A 21,424-nucleotide genomic window follows, 5' to 3' on the forward strand; every position below is an offset into this window, starting at 1 on the left:
GAGTTTGGGTTCGAGGTGACAACCAGTCACCGAACGTAGCCGCGGTCAAGGGATGAACATTTTTCTAACAAAGTCATGAAAAGGTCTATAGCCCTCCATAAAAAGAAATAGTTGTAACGGCACTCGACAGTAAGCATACTAACGGTTTCTGTCTCGTTGCTCGTCATAAGCAGACCCTATTCTATGGGTAGGTCGATTGCCGGTTGTCGAGACATATTCGCAAAACATCTGTAGCCAGCCTAATGACCATAAACCTTAAACCTTAATTAACGAAAATAGGCAAACAGTCTTTTCCGCGAATGACACTTCCGAAGACTGACCAATTGACAATAACGGCAATTTCCCTCACTCTCCGAACGAAGACTTGTCTCCACGAATATAAAAGACCTGGTGCCGCTAGAGAGTGGAGTAGTTTTTCCTAAACAGCGTCACCGTGAGAGCTTCGAGTACGATTTCATCGACTAAGGTATCATTTCGATAGAGTGCTTGTTTCGCGTGCTAACTGAGAGTACCACCTAGGCGTTGCCGACGATTAAAGAGTATAAGAGTCCCGTTGACCGCGGATTCGTTATCGGATCTAAGACTATCGTCATTCGCATCGCGAGTACCTAACCGCCGCAGTTTGTTTGTCAAACCTCACATCTCCATACTTGTGTCAATAAACTCTGGATCATACCTTGACAATGGCTACTACTGGTGAAGATTCGTTACCTGCCCACACCTCCAATCCTACTGGCTCTCCGACATATATTTTTCTCAAAATGTTGAAAATTTGTTCGTAAAAAATCATCTTACAAAATTTCAAAATTTGTTTTATAAACGTAATGACAGATTATATTAAAAATAATAAAAAATTGTAATAACAATTTTTATTAATCAACTTGTAAATCTTATTTAAAAAATTATACAATATATTAAGATAACCTTTAATTATAAGAAATTATAACACTCAGCATACCTTTCCTAGTTGGATAGTTTGTAATTAATACATAAAAAGGTTTTTAAAAATATTTGGCATTAAAACATGTCAATTTTTAAAGAATAAAATGTAAATGATATTAGCAGTAATCTTAACCAGTAAACAAATATTTATTTATAAGATTAAACTCTGTTCTAGGGTATTATATACATTACACATATCAAATGTTTAAGCAGCATTTATTTCATATCATAGATTTTACAGATTATTGATATTACTTTTGTTAACTAATACAATATAATAGTATTCTATTTTAACTCAAGATGATTTTAATAATATTTTAATGATATTTATAATTTCTATGTCCCCCTGAAAATGAAGACATACATTATGATATTGTTTCTTCATTATTTTATAACTGTAAATTATGCAAATTTATTATATATAAACTTACTGATACGCAAGTAGTTTGTAACATAGCCAAATATTGCACCAGCCATAATAATCTGATAAATTGGAGCCATAGTTGCTTTCCTAGGATGCATATACTTTAACTGCCATCTCCAGTGAGCTGTAAGTTATGACAATTAAGTTATAACACTACAAAGAAACTAAATGCAAATTATTATAGAGCAAAAATTTAATTGCAAAGGAATCAATTTTTGCTTTATATCAAGTTATATTGAACTTTAAATATAAAAAATATTATATCCATTTATTTAAAACTAATTTATCTAGTAATATTAACATATATATCAATAATAAGCTAATTGTAACAAAGGTATTATATAATTTTTGAGCCATGGTAAGGCCACTTTTTTTGATAAAATATTTACCTCGTGAAATTAATGATGCAAATGGTTTGAATCCTTTCTCGCGTCGGCCAATCCACTCTGGTAAATCACGAAGTTTTACTTCGCCAAACGGCGTATCAGCTGTAAAGGCGGATGATATTTTATTAAATCATTTGTAAATTAAGTTAATGGCGAAAGATGGTAGACTTACGTTTTCCGTAATATCGAGAAGGATCATATGGACCGTGTTTGGCTGGATCATACCCTGCAGGATAATTACCCCATGTATCAAATTTAATTAATTTGGCAAATTGATTCGTCAATTGTTCCAGTGCATTCATTATGAAACAACTAACTTATTGAATACGAATTTTTAGTTACTACGTTTCGATGAATACCTATAAGGTACTATATAAAGGTTATGTCTGATGCGAGATGTACAATCATGTAGAGACAAAATCCCTAGATATATGAATTAAATATGGGTATAGGAATATAGGCACCGAGCACAAACCTCTATTTTTAGGGTGAAGTTACCTCCGGGATGCGGGGACACAGTCGCGTGGTACTTTGGGGTCGCATTGGCTATTGGTTTGAATATAAACGCGCGAGATTTTAAGAAATTCAAAATTTACACCCCAAGTTAGTTTATTTACAGTCATGAGTTATAACTCAAAATCTATAAGTATACAAATTTTTATTGCTACTGTTTGGTATTTAGTTTTGCAACTATGCAATGAATTTAGTGAGTTCTACAATATTATTTCGGAAACTATTATTGTTAACTGCAATATTTATAATAATTTGCTATCTTTGTCATCTATCAAATACTCATTGGTATGATGGATAATAATGATAACATAATGAATAGAAAATTAGTTATTAATCTTATTCAATTTGGAGAGAGAAGATCTATATAGTTCGGTGATTCAGACTTGAAATTAAAGATATGCATTTATTTTATTCAATACATAGAATTTAATGTAAACTGATTTTAAAAATTCGATTCACTTTACAAAATCTTTTATTTTGTAATGTACATTTATATTTACATTATCAATGTTTGATCATTAATGATTTTAATTTAAAGAGTAGGTATTAAATACACATATTTTAAGGTAATAAATAATTATTTACTTCCAAAATTAAGATGCGCAATAATTCTCCCACTAAAACAAATAACGCACAGAAATTATTTTATTATTGGATCTTGCCAAATTCTATGATCAATTGATTAACTAAAACTTAATATTAAATTTATAAATAGGTTCTTGCGCGTGAAATCTATATCGCAACGAATATAAAAATCTTAGCAACAAAATACAATTCTTTAACCGCTCTTTTAAATCGTACTATTTATTATTACAATTAAGTTAATAAATTTTTATTTAATATTTAATAAGTTCTCAAGCCTTACGCGCGAATGCTAAAAATAACAGTATTCTTATACCTATCTTCAAGTTCTATCTAAGCGTATCGAATGTTTAATTTAAAGTACATAAGTAAGGCTACAATTACGTGTAAGGTAGTTGGTATTTGTGCTCGTTGTTGATAATATTATTTCTTTTTCTATTCTTATTACTATCACTAGCCTCTAGTGGTCGCTTATTTTATTATATTTTCCGAGTACAAAGATTATTTGTTTCTTTTCGTTTCTCTGGATTCGTAGAAAGTTAGAAATTTCCCGATTGTTCATTTCGATTCTCGCATATCTTATATTTTACATGGAGCTGCGCACAGCTCTCCGAATGAATGTAAATCAATTTCCAGGCTGATGTGACAATGAAGCTTAACGAACGACTACAAACGTCGGCCGTTTAGGGGTTTCTGTTTAATCAGTAAATGCGTGTCGAATATTCTATTAGCTTGTCACAAAAGTTTCTTTCATTTTGTAAGGAAATAATAGATGCACAACATTTTTTGTTTCTACTGGAACAAAATGGATCATACATAATTCAATAAACTAATATAAAATAAAAAATGTTACGCATCTATCGTTTCCTTATAAAACGAAAGAAACTTTTCGGACAACCTAATACTTATACCGTTATTCGAACGACAGCGATTTGTTCCATTAACTTCATAGTCATTCTAAAATCGTTAGTACCTTCGTGCTTCAAAAATTAATGTATTTGTTTAAAATCGCTTGTGTAAAATTTGGTTTATTTGAAATATTATTACGTATAAGAAGAATAAATAAACTCTAAAATAAATATATGTTCATTGGTTGGTACCTTTAAGTACGCGTAGACATTCGAATAAATTTCATTAATCCTTCAAGAAGTATATTAAATCGAAAGGTTAAATTATAAAAATGTGGAGGTTGATAAATTCGAAAAATAGGTCGAATCTATTCATTTCCAGATATCATACTCCTCGTAGTTTAATATGTTCAGCGAATTTCTTAAAAAATTGCTATAGAGTTAATTAAACCATTTTATCAAAACTTAAAAGTTTCAACAAATTTCTCTCGTTTTATTTACAAATTTTTCAAGAAATTCATCGAAAGTATCGTTCTCGTGTTTATACCTTCGATCGCTAATATCTTCTTGTGTAATAAAATTCTTATAAATTTCAACAATTCGCTCTTCTAACAACAGCTTTTGATAATTCGATCGAATACGTTTGAAAATATACCTATCTGTTCATGAACGAGGATCCTTTGGATTCTCGTGATTTTTTCGACCTAAAACGTTCCTATACGGAAGCAGCAACTTCTTGTTCCATTTCGTGCAGCATATTGTATAGTCGTGTCTTCAAATTATCCGAAACTGCAGCACGTGGTAAATGTTCAATGTCACTGGCTGGATTCGCGCATTGTCGTAAAAGAACTGCCAGTGTACTGGTGGTGTGCTCCGACATGAGTAATCCAGGAATTATGATAGTCCCCGAGAGAGTCCAACCGAGAAATATTTTCTCGCAGATGATCTGAAAAACGTCATAGCCGTTCGTTTTAATTTGCTCCCATAAAGTGCATTTTGATACATACGTGTGTCTTTCATCGAACAATTTTTAAAATTAAGTTTCATAAGTTCTACAATTCATGTACATTCGTGTTCGATCTCAACTAAAACTTTAACCAATGTGTTATGTATTGGCTTGGCAACTAAGTGATTGCGGATTCTGTCATTAGGTGGTATTCACAAAATCCGCAATCGCTTAGTTGCCAACCCAATACATAGTTGCGCATTACAAGCTGGTGCAACTCGATTCAAAGGTTAATGCATATACTTATTATATTTTCAACACTATGATAGTAAAATATTTGTCTAACGTGTATCCTTTACTCTGTGAGTAATCTGCGAGAATTTTTGAATAATCAAGAATCAACTTTTTTTGTCGAGTCAGCTTCGTTTCGTCGAGTTAAGCAAAACAGCTGATTTAAGAAAAATTAAGATTCAAATTTTGATATTATCGACAATGTTTGGCACGTTATGTTTCTATGTACATAAAGGGTATTTTTATTATATACTTTATGTTATACGAAAGTGTTATACATATAGTTTCATGGCACTAGTATATATTGTGTAAAATTTTATCGAGGAACTAACTGTATCTAGAGATAAAGTTACTCAAAAATAGAGAATCTTCCAATTAGTGTGAATAGCACGTAGGAAACCTTATACATCATACATACTATCCAGCATATAATCTTCTCGATATACATATATAATCTTGTCTTTCTACCCTATTTTTAGTCAATGTCTAATCGTATTTCATAAAATACGCTATTATCAAATAACAAAAGTACAGCGACGTACAAAAGTCTGCAGCCGGACAGACGTTTTATATTTTTCCCAAAATCGCCTAAAGCAATTTCAAGCGTACCTTCATATTTATATTAATTATTATTCTTTTAATTCTCGCTTACGGAGGGGAAACTAGAAAATTTATTCGACTTAAAATTTGTCAAAATCGTTTACTTTAAGTTGCAGTTGCGTACCACTCCGTACGCAAATTTCGAAAGAAGTATTAAACATTTGATATAATCAATGGCTGACATACTTTCCCAGACTTTTGGAAAGCCTAAAACTATAGAAAAATTATGTTTTGACATAAACGGTCCGGTTCATCTGTGGAACACCAAAAATATGTTCGTTTACAGAGTGTTAACCTTTGGCAATGTAATTAACTGACGAACAATTTAGGATAAACAATTTAGAAAACAATTGCTCCTTTACGGCTGTAATATCCTAGGGTGCCCTTAGGTTATCAATATTATTTATATTGTCGATATTTTAAGGTTCATAACTAAAAAGATCATATATTATCGATACACTGTAAATATTTATCGACAAACCGTATTTTCGTTGTGAACTTTGAAATATTGACGATAGTTTTGATCGTCTGACGACAGCCTTGCATCTTTAGCCTCTTTTAGGATTAATATTTTATGAGTTAATCCTGATACGATCTTCAAACATTTTATCAAAAATCAATATTGCATTTAATCCAGATTTGCAATCAATTTTAACTGGGTAAACATTTCCAATGTTTCGATATTTTAAATAAAAAAATACGAGGCAACCAACATATGAAATATATAGCACCTTATTTCACATGGTTTGCTGCAGTCTTTTTCGAACTATATCGTAAAAGGATTAGCCTAACTCGATCTCGTCATTTATCGAATTAATTTTATTATCTTTGGTAATTACTTGTAAATTGTTGTTGGCGACCGGTGACTCGCATCGTTTGTTCTTCGAGCAGAAGGACCTGCAGTCGAAGTAGTCGCAGTCGTCGTGTTTCTCGCAGTTCTTCCCGTCCGCGGTGATACGGCTGATAATCGTTTTAGGAAACACCGCGTCCAGGTCGAGGAACTTGAGCTTCTGTCCACCGAGAGGCAAACCGAAATGGTTTATCTTCACATCGCACAGATGGATCGGCTCAGGAAAGTTGGTGTCGAGTTCTTCGAGCAGGTCCAGGATCATCACGGCCAGCTTCAATCTTTTCGCCCATTCCGGTTTCGAATCGGACAGAGCAAGGATTGTCGTGGGTGTTTCTATGGGTCGTACGTATTCGACCGCGTAGAAGGTTCCGCATGTGCCAATCAGCTGTGGAAAAATGTCCCTGTCCTCGTACAGTATGCTCATCAGGTACTCGTTCTCCTGTAACAGCGGCCAGAGATTTTCCATCTCGAGCTGTCGCCTTCTGGGCTCGGTCTCGACACGATGCGTACGAAGTCGTGCAAGCCTCTCTAATTGATGCTGTGACAGCGTCACGTTCAGCTTGCTAACGACCAGATCTTTGATCATGGTGTTGAAGTCCGTCTCAGATGGGAAATGCTTTATGCCAGTCGCGTCCGTCCAGAATAACGTCTCGTACTGCTCCATCGGTGTCTTCGTTCTGAAATCAGAGCCCTTGTTTCAAATGTCTTAGTTTTTGAACGATTATTTACGGTCGCATCGATCGCTACAACATTACAGTTTCTTCAAATTGCCTACGCTCTAAACAGTAATTCTTCAACTCCAAAGTAGGCTTTTTCTTTACTAGTTTTTAGAAAATGGAATACGTTTCTATAATATTGGTTTCAACGTTTCAACAAAATTTGTAATTTACTCTTTACTTGATGTTGCACGAATTCTCGAAGTTTGTACGGTCTTACGAAATTGTAAATGATTTTTCGATCGTTCCGTCGAATACTGTATTTCGAGAATACCGTAAAATCAGAGAATTCCTTGATCCTAGATGTAAGCATCGAATTTTTCTCTGTGACATATATATTTGCAAAGAAAGGGAATAAACCTTGAGGCTTTGAACACAAGTCGGGTCGTCTCCCAGTGGGCCGAGAAAACCGCTTCTTTGCCAGTGTGAAGAGTTTCGCATGCGAGCGAGTGAATCCCTCTTTCCGAGCATAGCGGGTCGCAGAGAATTCCTATTGCAGCTCCTTTTTTGTGCGTGCTGCACTGAAATGAAAATTATGATCAGGTACCGTAAGAATAACGTTCGCATCGTAAAAGTTCCCTTCAAGGGATACGATTAAATTATCCTCAATTTCTTTTTACTCTTCTGAAATTCTGAAACATTTTTACAGCATGATCTTGTTACCAACTTGGTGTTCTCCTTCTCATATTTTTCTTTATTTTTCATTGATTTACAGTATTTTTACGAGCATCCTTTCGGCTGAAGGGTTACGTAAAACGTCAAACCGGGACAGGGAACTCTTAAAGCAGTTTTATGACACGGGGCGAAATTTCTCGTAAACCAGACTCGGCCACTTTCCAACATCCTTTAAGATATTAATTTATTTCTTTTAACAATGTATGGTTTATTTCAAGGGTGGCCTCAACAATATGTAAAACGTCTCCTTTAAATTGTACTTCTTCTTTAAGATATTTCAATATTTACAGATTTCTGTTTAAATATATTTTAACATATTGCCTCGCTACCCGCCATATGCAACACAGTGTCAATAATCCCATGAAAAATAATCTACTTCAAAAAGACACGTTCGTGTAATTGAGCTTAACAAATTAAATTTCCATTGATTATTTTAAAAAGACGATGCCAGGTTAGAATTAACCAAGTGAATATTCCAATATTTTTGCTGTTCTCATCTACCGCAATGAAAGTTTCTTATTATTCTTACGTTTTGATAATAGAAATTTTTAATTATCCGGAAGTCGAAATTTACAGATTATTTCTTGCAATTGTCCACCGAAAGTTACGTATAAATTCAAAATTTCCGTTTCCTTCAAACAGTTGATCTCTCATACGATCGAAGCCGGTAACTTTCACGAAATAAACATCAAACGCATTTTTCTCCCGTTGCTTCCGATTTTACTTTGAAATAAAATTTCCGTACAAGTACCAAGGAACTAAAGAAGAGAATCTATTGCCTTGGAATTCCCGTTTATCTGAAGGAACACGTGAAATCGTAGTCACGTATCGTTTCGTCTGTCCCTCAATGAAATCGAACGACTTTCATTCAAGATATTTCCACGTTCGTCGCAACGTGACACCGATATTTGAATCGATCAAGTCGATCGGCGTGTAAAAGTCACGGTTTAAGGGATATCCCGTTGGCGAAAAGCGCCTCGGTTAGCTTTAAGTATCGTATAAGTTTCTTTTCTTACATTCATCGCGGACTCGTGTAAAACGGATTCCTTCGTATCTGTATAATCTACACGTACAGGACGTGTTACGTTCTTCGTTATGTATTTTGCTTTTAGAACCCATTTTAGAATGAAGTAAGGTTATTGTAAAAGCACGTTGCACACAGGGGGTTTCTTGAAACAGAATGAAGGAATATCGCGAGACTTTGGCCGAGTAATGGGTTAGTTTTCTCTTTGAGTCACGTATACGTGATATGTATACAGGGTGAGACATTGCAATTGTGCATTTAAAAAGATTTCTTTGTCTCTTCTTACACTGTAGGAGGACGTAGTCAGGAGGATTCGTCTCATTTAACTGAGCGAAGAATATTAAGATGTAATTCCTGTATGACAAATATCTCGACACGAGGCTCGACATTTTGAGGCACGTAACAGTAATGTTACATTAAACGGACTATTTTCTATTGAAATTGTGTAAATTGTTACATCAAAGGATAGAATGATGAATCTTTCATTCTATGTTTCAAAAGCGTTATCTACGTGTCTTTTTAACTAATATCGAGAACAAGGACGTGGGAAGTAAAAGAAGACAACTGTATTGCGTGTTATACACAAATTTTTAAAAAATATCACTTTTGGAATGTAAAGGGAAACATCTGCTTTGTATAATGCTGAATATTAAATATTTCGAAATAGCAAGGCGTTACATTTTAGTACATTTAGTACTACATTTAGTAGTTTTATCAAACATATTAAAATTGTCCGAATTGTTATATCTCTAAAATTATCTTGCATTCGTTTATACGTAATACATTTATTCTTCTATGTTCCTATAATATTCCATTTCTGTAAAGAAATGTGACATGGTTTAAATATCGGTTGTCTCCTAAGAAGAAGCAAAATCAGTAATAACCTTAAGCTTTGTAAAGTTAAGCTTATCTTGCAAGAAAATAAATTATCGACGAAACTTTCTTTACGATTAAGAGAAGCGACAAAGGTTTTCATCTTATGTAATTATCCAATAAAGTCTTGTTTACAGAAAATTTACCATTTTAGTTATGTTTTCACGTTCGAGTATACGATTTAGATAAATTGCAATTAGATTATAGGGGTAATAATTTTGAGCCATGTTAAGATCCTTACGATTTTGATTTATCATCCTGATAACTGAGCTTTTCTACGTTTAAACACCCTGTAGATGCATGTGCAACACAAAAAGGCACGATAAATTGTCCATTCACAAACAAAGTTTCAAGGTATTTGCAATATAACTCTACACAAACGAAGGTTACTACAGGAACTCGTTTATGCGCGACAGCATGACCGATCTTTATATTACCGAATATTTGTTTTATCATACGATGATCAATTACACGTGTACTCGCGAATATTGACACTGCGTATTCATTAAAGATTTCATTACACTGATTTAATTGAACGTCTTGTATCTCTACCTTGTAATCCATTAAACATATTTGACAGCATCATCATTTAACCAGTTGTAGATTGATTCACCTGCGGTATTTTATGTTGTCTTTACGAATAATACATATATACAAGATGCATATCAAAATTTCATTTTTGATGACCATTAATAATTAATATTTTATACTATAATAATAATAATAATATAATAGTACAGTGATAGTAGTATAGTAATAGTATAATAATAATAATAATAATATTATTATTATTAATAATATTAATTAATAATAATATTAATAATAATAATAATATTATTATTATTATACTATTACTATAGTATAATATTATATTATTATACTATATTATTATACTATTAGTATAGTATAGTATAATATAATATACTATACTATACTATAGTATAGTATAATAATATAGTATAATAATATAATAATATAGTATAATACTATTACTATAGTATTATACTATACTATATATAATAATAATAATAATAATAATAATATTATTATTATTATTATTATTAATATTATTATAATAATTATTATATTATTATATTATTAATATTATTAATATAATAATAATAATAATATTATTATTATTATTAATTATTATTTATATTATTAATAATAATATTATTATTATTATTATTATTATTATTATCGATCTATCGGGATCTATTGGAATTCATCAAAGGTAAAGAAAAAATTATGAAAAAATCACGATTACGATGATCGTAAATATTTTTTAATCGACCGTAGGAGATAGTGTGTTTAATGTAAAATTACTGTTACATCGATCAAAATGTTAAACCTTGTCACTTTGGAATATTTCATATAGGAATGAAATTTGATAAACTCGATTATTTTCCCAGCGAAATTATCATTGGTATTTTATAAACGTTATAAAAAGACCGAAATATATCATGACCTTCTTCTTCACAGTACATCTGTCTTCTTTCACGATGTCCCTGTATTTATGTACGTACTACTTTTTGCCTACTACTCCAAGTTCACAAGGAAAGAAACGCTAATCCTTATTGTCGTCCCAGAACCACAAGTACGAACACTCGAGAAACGCGCAACCAGAAGGAGGAGGTTCTCGTTCACCGCGAGAGCTAAAACAAATTACGGTGCCACCACGAAGTGCTGATAAAACAAATAAAATAAGTAGAAATGAATCTTCAACGTGCAATAGCGCTGTCAACAATGAGAAATGTGTTAACAATACATTTCCCGCTGATCACGTACAAATGTATATTTAACTGCTGATCACATAAAAAGATACCGAATACTTTTTCGGCCGTAGAAAGTTTCTTCGATGAATAATTTCAAATTACGTATTATAATATAATCGTTAAATTTTTTACGTTAATACTTTTTCCGAGGCTCTGTGTATTGCCATGATATCAGTCATAATTTATTATTACAGTACATCTATTGGCCATTGAAAAACTGCAACAAGTTTTACTTTGTTTAATATCGTATAGTATAAGGCGAATGAAATAATAACTTACAACGAAACGATTAAAAAATAAAAACAGTGTAAAATATTTAATTTGCACGGTACACGAGAAGAATATTTTTTTACTTATTTTTGTTACTTTCTTGATTTCGAGCAATTTGTTGGATTCTCAACTATAGGTAACAAATCCAGGAAATTTCATAAACAATCAGATAAAGAATCATTTTTGAAATGTTTAACAGACACCAATTATTGTATCCTAAAATTGTTTATCACATTTTTTGCATTTATTCATTTGCATTAAATAAATATCAGCAGGTGATCCAATATCATGTAATATCATTTAACGTAATTGGCAAACAAGTGAAAATATGCACAAACACGTACTTCCACGTGAAGTCCGTCAGATAGGATGAGGAAGAATGTTTTAAATGTTTTAATCGCAAAAATAAGAATTTCGTGGGTGGATAGACGATTCATGTAGTCGAATTTTTACGTTCGATCTGTAGATGTTGGGGCATCGTTCGGAATGAGAGCAATAAAAGTGAATTATTCTCTTGCTGCGTGGGCGATACTTGCGTTACATACAGGCACGCGTGTATTCGTACACGTATAGCTAGTTTCACGTGCGTATAACCGGTACAACACACGTTTGGGTCTGTGCATACTGTAGACTATGCACAACGATATTTTTAGTCGTCGTGACCGCCATGATGAGAGGATTTCTCGAGTAGAGGCGGATCCCATAACATGCGTGTCACGCGCCTTTATGCACCGTAACGTCCATGTAACGTTTCGGATGAACTTTTTCGAAAGCCATCATCCTATCTGGGCCAAGTTTATACCAGCCGAGGTCCCACGTTTTTTCGCGCATTTTCCTATGCATCCTGGGATAGAAAAACGGAGGAATGTTAGGATTATCTTGTTCCGGGGGTAATCAAATTTCTGCGAATCACGAGCAATTTCAGTGGCGCTTCATGGAATTCTGTTGACTTGCAAAAGTTTTGAATACAGGTGGGAAGTATCAGGAAGCGATTCTTCCGGGATTTGGTGAAATTCCTTTCACCTGTAGATGGGTCAAACCCTTTCTAAATACGTAGAAATTACGTCTTTGAATTCTAATCACTCGAATTTTTATTCTCGTTAGAAAAGATCGCTAACGTTTCACTTGACAAACGATTGCATAATCGGGTAGAAAAACTATGAGACAAGTATTTTGGAACCTTTTCAGACTCGTTGAAAGACTAGAACAGTAACAAAATTAGGCTCTGATAAACGATTCGATTTACCTATGGTAATTTGGCCAAATACAATTAATGGGAAAAACGATATACTAAACAATATAAATATTAGTAAAATAGTTTCAGGAACAAAGGTCTTCATGTTATGACATATTATGAGCAATGCAGCAATATTTTACAATTATCAAGGTTAAGGAATGAGCTTTATCTACATATGAATTAAATGGTTTAAAATTCATAAGCATGATATATCGTTCATATAGCGTCGGAATATCAAGATTACGGAATAAATTCAGTATAAGTAGTTTGTGCTGAATGTTTTGAAAGATGTTGAACGATCTATGAGTCACTATCAAGTTTAAGTATACATATAACGTTGTAGTATATCAGTGTTGTAAAATAAATATCGCCGATCGAACATAATATCTCGGCGCTTAAATTATTCAATAACGTACGATCAGCATTTATGATTTTATTTCTTATATTTGTACAACACTACGGGCAGAAAACCATTAAAAGAAAGATAATTTAACACGAGGATCATCCGGAGACATTTTTTCGCGACCTCGCGTGCGTTGGATAATGCATTACGTAAACGTTTTCGTTCTTAATATTCCAGCATGATGATAGTGTGGCTTGAATGTAATGAGTAGTGACACTAAGCTGGCATTCGATGCTTTACCACATCGATGCAACCACTCTCTCGGCAAATTTAATTTATAGCCACGTTCAATTAATGTTTTTTCTACCGTCGGAGAATATTAATCCACTTATAATCAGCGTTTTATATGGTCATAGAAAGCTGTGAACGATCGCAACAAGTGCACGAGTCATCCTGAATTATAAATTTACATATACAGCGACTCACAAAAGTATTTGAACGCTTATAGAAAGCTTTGACGAATATGTACATATATTATGCGCGCCATACGAAACGTTTCGCATTTTCATTAGCAGTGTGATGAATAGACCGTGAATTTTTTGCAATCTTTGAAAATATAACTGAAGAAATGCAATCGAAACAGCGATTTGTTTATTAAATATTATAGTAAATATACTACTCTGGATACTTTATGTATATAGTTTCGTACATTATGTTCAAAATTTCACACAAACGCTTAAAAATTGTAATGCAGTAACTCAATGGCTTGACTCTCGCGATTACGTTGACAAAGTTTGGAAAAGAAAAAAGAAACCGAAGGTGTACATAGAAAAATATTTAAGTAATAATTCATTGTTCGTTATATTAATATCGGTATATAATAACATGATTATTCATACCTTATATTACTTTTTCAATTAAATAGTAAACAGCTTGTATCTTAGATACATATTTTTAAATTGGTTCCAAATTTGACCAACGTCAGTATCATAGTCGTATCTCGTTACAGTGTTTGGAAAATTTGAAAATGTTTTATACAATATACGCATAGTATATATGTATATATATAAATATTTCCTATGGTAAGTATTCAAACAATTTTCGTGAGGAACTATTGGGTTGGCAACTAAGTGATTACTTTTGACAATACCACTTATTGACAAAATCCGCAATCACTTAATCGCCAATCCAATATTAGACTGTTTCGATAGGTATCAGGTAGTGTTCATTGGATGAGAAGAATAAACACAAGCGATTGAAATCGTTATTAACATGTTCATTTCATACGTCCTAGACTTAAATCAACACGCAATACTTTTGCGATACATACATACATATATATATATATATATACACACATATGTGTGTGTGTGTGTATAATAGATGTGATACTGACTCGTTGTTACATAACTCATTGTCATGTGTAATGGAAATTGTGCTGTTTAGAAGTTTCATCGATCAACTTAATGAATCGAGGAGTACATAAAAAACGATGACATTAAAAGCACTGTTTTCTAATTATCAATTATTATTTACGTGATTTTCTTGCGACGAATGAACTTATATAGGTAATCATAACTCATTTGTTTCTAAAGAATTGAGCATCGATCGTGTATACTTATATAATGAAATTCATTCTAGGAGGCTCGATTAAAGATCACGAAATTTTGAACAAGTTTCACAAATACAGAATGAATTTTGTACGAAAATTTGTTTTTATTCGTTTACATATGGCTCAGGTAATGGAAGTTTGACGAGCAGCGAACGTGATATAAAATCGAATTCCATTGCAGCCACGTGCGTTGAACGTTAATCCATTTATAATGAGAACATAACACAGTGAAAATCTCTTAAACTGTGCTTAAGTGAATATTTCTGACGACTATAACAGCTGCACGAAGGACGTGTTAAAGCGATTATAAATTGTAAAGTAAATCACAGACGAGATAAATCGAACACCTTTTCTTAAAATTTTTTTAATTTCTTACAAAGACGTGAATATTATTATGAAGACGCGCGAATGTATCATCAACAACGATTCTCAACTTCTATGAAACGCATAAGTGGCGAAATTCCGCTGTATAACGAATATTATCTTCCTTAATCATATATATATATGAGGGTTGTATCGCAGGGTTGTATATATATATATATATCACATATATCATTTTTCACAAAAATCCTAAACAGCTGAGAAAGGAATATTTCATGCATTGTCCCATTCATCGTCGTCTATTTGATAGTTTGAAAGACTTCCCTTCGAACGGTCTATTCATACATGATTTTATTTTTCTAGGAAACCAGTCAAATTCTAAGGGCACATTCAAAAGAATGTAAATAGACGGTCTGCGGAGACGGGGATATCTCGCAAGTTTGCTTGTTTCTATTCAGTAAGCACTACGCAGAGGTCGACAACCAGAGGGCTTGTAACGATGTAAACACACAGAGGTAAGGACGGGAAAATTTTCTTTCCTAGATTCGTAGATTCACATGTGAAATTGGCACTGTACCGTGCTACGGAATCAGTTCGTTTCGAGCACGTTGGGAGAGCGCGTGCGTGCCCGTTTATTCAGTCCCTGTCCCTTTCTCTCTACCCTCTTACGGTTTTCACCCCTTCGCGAGCGTGACCCTAGTGCGACCTGTCTATACGATCTCTGCGTACGGTGCGTGTATGTCGTGTGTGATACAGTTGTGCACGGTGAAACGTGTCTCGAAAGAACTCACCACGTTGGATACGTGCCGCCAAGCTTCAAGGTTCGTGCACATAATACCCCAGTGAAGGAGCAGGTAGACAACGAGAACCATGGTCGTGAAGAGAAGTATCGTGATCACCTTGTAGTGGTACATGAAACCAGGCAATCGTCGGACGTTCATGATCCTGAGGTTTTCTTCTGTTCAGGGTAAGTCGAAGAATATTTATCACGTTTCTTCTGTACTCTTTTGTCTCTCTTTCGTTTACTCGCTCCGGGATATTCGTCAATATCTGCGATGTCGTCGTTCGCGTTCGACGTATCCCTTTCTTTACCAGCTGTCTCGTCGACGACGTCCTCGACGGCGCATCGCGAGGACGTCTCGCGTTTAACCTGTTCGCGACTCGCTCATTCGCTTGACTCTTTTTCCGAGCGTTGTTCCGACGACACGATCGTCGCCCGACCGGTGCCGTACGCTTGTGGCAATGCGGCATAATCTGCGGCACATGCGAGCGTCGCGACGCCGCGCCTCTCGCGGCGAATCTTCCGATAGCGTCTGCTGCGCAGGCTCGTATTCATTTAGACTAGTTCACGGAAAAATTCGAATTTCGCTCGATCACCGTTCGCACACTATGCCGTTCTACCGCCAACGATTCCTTCGTACAGTCGGTGATTTAATATTTTGGGGACGGGGAGAGCGACAGGGTAAAAGTTAGAACTGTTGAGAGGTTATTTTCGAGGTGTTTTCATACATTTCGAGATGTTTGTGTAAATGACGTGAAATCAACGATTTAATTTAAGATTTGCGTACATGGACAGATTCCGCGATGATACTCGTGCGTTCTCGGATGTAGGTGAAGCTGATTGGTTATTTTGATTGAAGAGTTTTCCTTTTTGTATCGATTATTTGTGTGGAAAAAGCCTCGCTTTACGTTGTTTGATATACCTGGTTTCATATAAAGTTTAACCTCATTGAGGGTGAATTTATTTAAATTAGATAATATTTACTTGAATCATATTTACAGATATTTGATGAGTTGGATCGATATTGGAAGATATTTTTAATTATCTGAGAAAAATGTTGTACGTTATTGTACATACGTGGTTATTATATATCTTTGGAATCATGTTTGAATAAAACAACATGTACATACACATGCACGCGTATCGTATGTATGGTTCCCTTCAGGGATTAATTATCCACGAATATGTTGACCAATTATAATATTAAGTATAGAAAGGAAAATAATAAATTAACGAATAATTTGTTTGAAGCAAAGTAAAAGGAATATACTAAATCATACTACATTTTACCGATGTTTTTTTTAATTGAAAAGTTTACGAAAGTTTATTCGATTTTACCAACTATTACAAAATTGGCACGTTTCTCGCATTAATTTAATTTTTTTATTTTTATCACGTGTCTCATCGTACATCTTACAAGCAATTGTCACAGATAGAACTTATTTCTGCTATATTTATCACTTTCATTACACTTTCACGATAGACAGTTGGGTGTAGTGATGTATTTACATTGAATGGAATCGAATTACACTAAAGAAACAGTTGCATTGTTTTGTTCAAATTGCGTTTGAGGATTAGCTCGGCGAAGGTTTTACATGCACGTACGACGTTGTATCTCTAACTGTTCTACATTGCCTGCTACTGTAGAAATTTTTTGCTGGCTCATCATCATCGTACATGTGCACACTCTAGTTTTACGATAGTGTGGACTTGTTCGAAACGAACGAGGGGAGCTTTTAATTGGAGGTCCAGCTGGTGCTGCCTCCTTTGTCGTGCTACGAGATAGACGTTACAAAAGTTAGAACGATCGTTGATGCAGTCAGCGTGAACTTCCTGGAAAATTTCAATATAAAGAAAAGTTTCTTTTTTAAGAATTTAATATCACGACACTTTCTATATGTACTTATTACTTATTTATCACTTATTTTACGGATAATTCAAATTTTTTTATTCGATAAAAATATACTCAAATTTTCCTTGTATCAAATACATTTTTAAGGAAATTAGGCTAGGAATTTTCAGCCAAAAAATTGAATAGTATTCCAGAATTTGAACGTACAATTAAATCTGACCTATTTATTGGAGAAGCAAAAATCGATCTTTTGGCTGATAGAGGAAATATTGTGCAATTGATGTAATTGTAATTACATGTCTAATTACGCGTGTAATTACATCGTGCTAATTACAATGTCAATTTTGGGGTATTCAACGCATATGAGTATTTCTTAATTATAAAATTGTTATTACATACTTAACGTTTATAGATGCTATTACACTTATATTATTCTTAAACTCATAGAAAATGGGTTCAGAAATTCTTGCTTTTTATTTCGTAAGATGTTGAAGACTTTTTCGTGTCATAATAATATTCGGTTAAAATAGGGTCTGTAATAGAGATATTTGATAAGATCATTAATAGAACCCTTCTAATTAAATAGCTCAACATTCTCTGCATTTGACACTTACAAACCTTTTAAATTTATAAATTTAATAATAATGAAAAATCACATATCTAAGTAACCTGCTCAGATGTAACATTTTATCTTTATTTCAGTTATCTATTATCTTTAAAATTATTCCATATATCCAATACATTTTCTCAAATTAATTCGTACATCGGTCTTCTTCACCCCATCTACTCACCCCTATACACGAAATATTTTAACGTAATCGAATATAATAACGATAAGATATTACGTTTCATCCCTGTGATTCAGTAAGATTCAGTACATCCACACCATTTAACATTTTTCCAAGCAAAGTTTTTACATCACTCTCATTCGCTCTTACGCAATAATAATAAAAAGTCACATTTTTAACTAATTTAGTAAAATCTAACATATTTAAATCATCTAAGTAGTAAAGTTGGCAAATTATTTCCAATACGCGAATACGTCGTGTTCAACTTTTCCAATATATTAAATATCGAATATAACTATTCTCATCTTAACTCACAAAATACTTCAACGTTACTTTCCGCGCGTCAATTACACCAATTGACCGCTCGTGCACCGCTAGCGTTGCGACAATACCGTTGATGATATGGTAATTGTTCCTCCTATCGTTTTCACTGATAAATAAACCTACATTCGTAGAATTTAGATTTCTGAAAAATTTCTTCAAAAGATACCAAATTCACCGTAGAGGTTCAAAATGAAAATTGGCTCGCGATACTTCTTCAATATTTTCCCTTATTGCGCAACATCATCCTAGTTTCAACCTCGTCGCCCTATCTCAAACTCCATTAAAACTTCTGCAATTTTGACAGAAACCTGGTGCGGCGACTTTATCCTGGTGTGGCTTTCGTGGGTCGTTCTTAGACCGCGTTCACAAGCCATCATCCGTTTCCCCTCCCTTGGCGAAGCGTGCGTTGGCCGAATCTCGCAGAAACGATTCGTAGCAGTTTCCAAATTGCGCGCGGTCCCGCGTATCGCGAAAGAGGGACGCACCTGCATGCTGCTCGGCGCGCAGCTGCGACCTTCGACGCCCTTGTGCCGGCGGTCGTGCTACGCGACGCCCGTCCTCGTCATTTTTACGCCGGACGCACGCACGGCCACGCGCGCGGTTCGTTCGTCCGCTCTGCTTGCTTCCCGTTAAGACGCAGATCCCGGCCGTTCTCCGTGTTTCTCCACCGTCACGTTCCCCCGTAACGCGAGACAAACAGTGTGCTTTCACCCCCGTGAACGCTACTACTTCCGCCGGAGCATACCGGTGCTGTCAGCCGTGTCCTCGCGAGTGCATTTCGCTAAACGGCCCTCTGGAAGGGGCACCAGTGAAAGGATCGCCTGGCGGAAAGTCGGTGAGTGCCGCGCGAACCAGCACGCGTTCGCTTCCACGCTTCTTCCTGTTCACTCACCCTCCGCGACATCGTGTACCTGCGCAATAGATTTAAAGGGCCTCGTAGGGAACGCTTCAGGAAATTGTCTGGATTTTTTTTGTATGATTTAATAAACGATTTATAGGAAGTGATAGAGCATTAGTGAATTGACACAAGTGACGACGTTGCTGGTTATAGAGTTTTGTTATACAAGTTTTTTGCGATTATTGCAGCACAGTGCAGTAGAATAGAAATTGTAAGAAATCGTCAAACTCGTATGGAAATTTAGCGAATGATAATGTCAGCGAACTGACAAGTGATACGTTGCTACGTATGTTGCACGATATTCTTTAAATCTGTAGAATACAAATTGTAGCTGATTCTCAACATTGTATAATAACGTAAGAAATGAATAGCATTTTAACGAACTGATAAGTGACGCGTTGTTGCTTCTGCAGCTTTATTACACGGTATTTTATAAGTACAGCGATACGATTTTTACCATACAAATTGTAGAAAATTGACAACTTTGTACAGTAAGTTATTAAATGATAATGTTAATAAATTGACAAATATCGTGTTGTTGTTTATAGACTTTTGTCGCGCGAGTAATTCGTTTAATTTTTACCACTTCAGACGAGATAATTAACTGAATCGTAAGTTTGTAAAATTTACTTGTTGAGCTTGACTTGGTTTAGTAACAACCTTGCAACTATTGTGCAAAAATATTAAGTACATGCGATTTGTAAAGTTTTCTTGTATACTATTAGTTTAATTAGGTCAATCAATCTTTTTTGTTGCGTTAGAGAGGAATTCGTCGAGATGAAGCGGCGATAGTGACATAGCCGGTGTTTTAATGTTTATGACATTGGAACAGTTATATTTGCAATGTTGTTCGACATTTTAACTTCCAGTTATATTTTTGAATAAATTAAAAGTTATACGTTGTTACAGTTGTTAACATGAAATAAGCGAAAAGTTCGACTGTTTTACATCTATGTTTTACAATTGAATATGTATGCTCTATATTTGTATTTCCGTGATAACAAACAATCGGCGATTTTGTTTTCTCTTAACCGATGGTGTTAACTGTTTCTGTTTTGATTACTGCTAGGGTACTTGATGGAAGTAGGTGTTAGATTGTTTTCAAAGGGAAGCCTAACTGTAACGAAGATATACACGTATATACTTGTTTTGATGATTGTGCTTAATTTTGTCAAGGGGAATGTCAAGTATCTGTGTTGATTGACATTGAAGCAGATAAGCAATTCTTCGTTTGCATTATACGAAGCAACTGTTAGGGCGTATCAAATTGTCTAATTTATTCTTCGATTATTTAAAAATGAAGTATCGAACGTCTTATTTATAATGTTGTCTTTATAACGCGTAATACAAATATATCAACAATACAAATTGATCACCTATGATTGTTACGCGATATTTTTACATATTTAATAAATAATATTTTTACAAATTCTACGTGAATTTATATCTTAGTAAAAATTTTGTTCTTCTATCTAATAGACGATTCTAAAAATATTATCGATCTATTTAAATATTTGTCTTCGTCCCACATGTGTCTTAAATATATGTCACGT

The 21,424-nt window shown here is 34.1% G+C and overlaps 3 protein-coding genes across 5 annotated transcripts in view; 1 reads left to right on the top strand and 2 right to left on the bottom strand.

Annotated features, from left to right (window-relative positions):
- Window positions 1-1,141: 1,141 nt before the first annotated feature.
- Window positions 1,142-2,157, bottom strand: LOC100649625 (putative ATP synthase subunit f, mitochondrial). Its single transcript, XM_003396802.4, has 4 exons — window positions 1,925-2,157; window positions 1,756-1,854; window positions 1,374-1,490; window positions 1,142-1,288 (listed from the first exon to the last, which is right to left on the bottom strand). The coding sequence occupies exons 1-4, from the start codon at window positions 2,052-2,054 to the stop codon at window positions 1,260-1,262; spliced, it is 375 nt and encodes a 124-aa protein (XP_003396850.1). The 5' UTR covers window positions 2,055-2,157; the 3' UTR covers window positions 1,142-1,259.
- A 186-nt stretch (window positions 2,158-2,343) lies between these two features.
- On the bottom strand, window positions 2,344-17,641 carry LOC100649844 (divergent protein kinase domain 1C). The gene is made up of 4 exons (XM_003396804.4): window positions 16,020-17,641; window positions 7,459-7,619; window positions 6,372-7,059; window positions 2,344-4,641 (listed from the first exon to the last, which is right to left on the bottom strand). Exons 1-4 carry the CDS (start codon window positions 16,167-16,169, stop codon window positions 4,411-4,413), a joined length of 1,230 nt encoding a protein of 409 aa, XP_003396852.1. The 5' UTR covers window positions 16,170-17,641; the 3' UTR covers window positions 2,344-4,410.
- A 1,803-nt stretch (window positions 17,642-19,444) lies between these two features.
- Window positions 19,445-21,424, top strand: part of LOC100649961 (glycogen-binding subunit 76A) — a 153,027-nt gene continuing 151,047 nt past the window's right edge. Inside the window, exon 1 of one of the 3 annotated variants that reach the window (XM_012310592.3) lies at window positions 19,445-19,808. The gene's annotated coding sequence lies outside the window, so the exon portion shown is untranslated. The remainder of the gene's footprint in view (window positions 19,809-21,424) is intronic. The other 2 variants (XR_007224626.1, XR_007224628.1) reach the window with 2 other exon arrangements.

Source organism: Bombus terrestris, chromosome 7 (assembly GCF_910591885.1).
Source record: "Bombus terrestris chromosome 7, iyBomTerr1.2, whole genome shotgun sequence".
Lineage (NCBI taxonomy): Eukaryota > Metazoa > Arthropoda > Insecta > Hymenoptera > Apidae > Bombus > Bombus terrestris.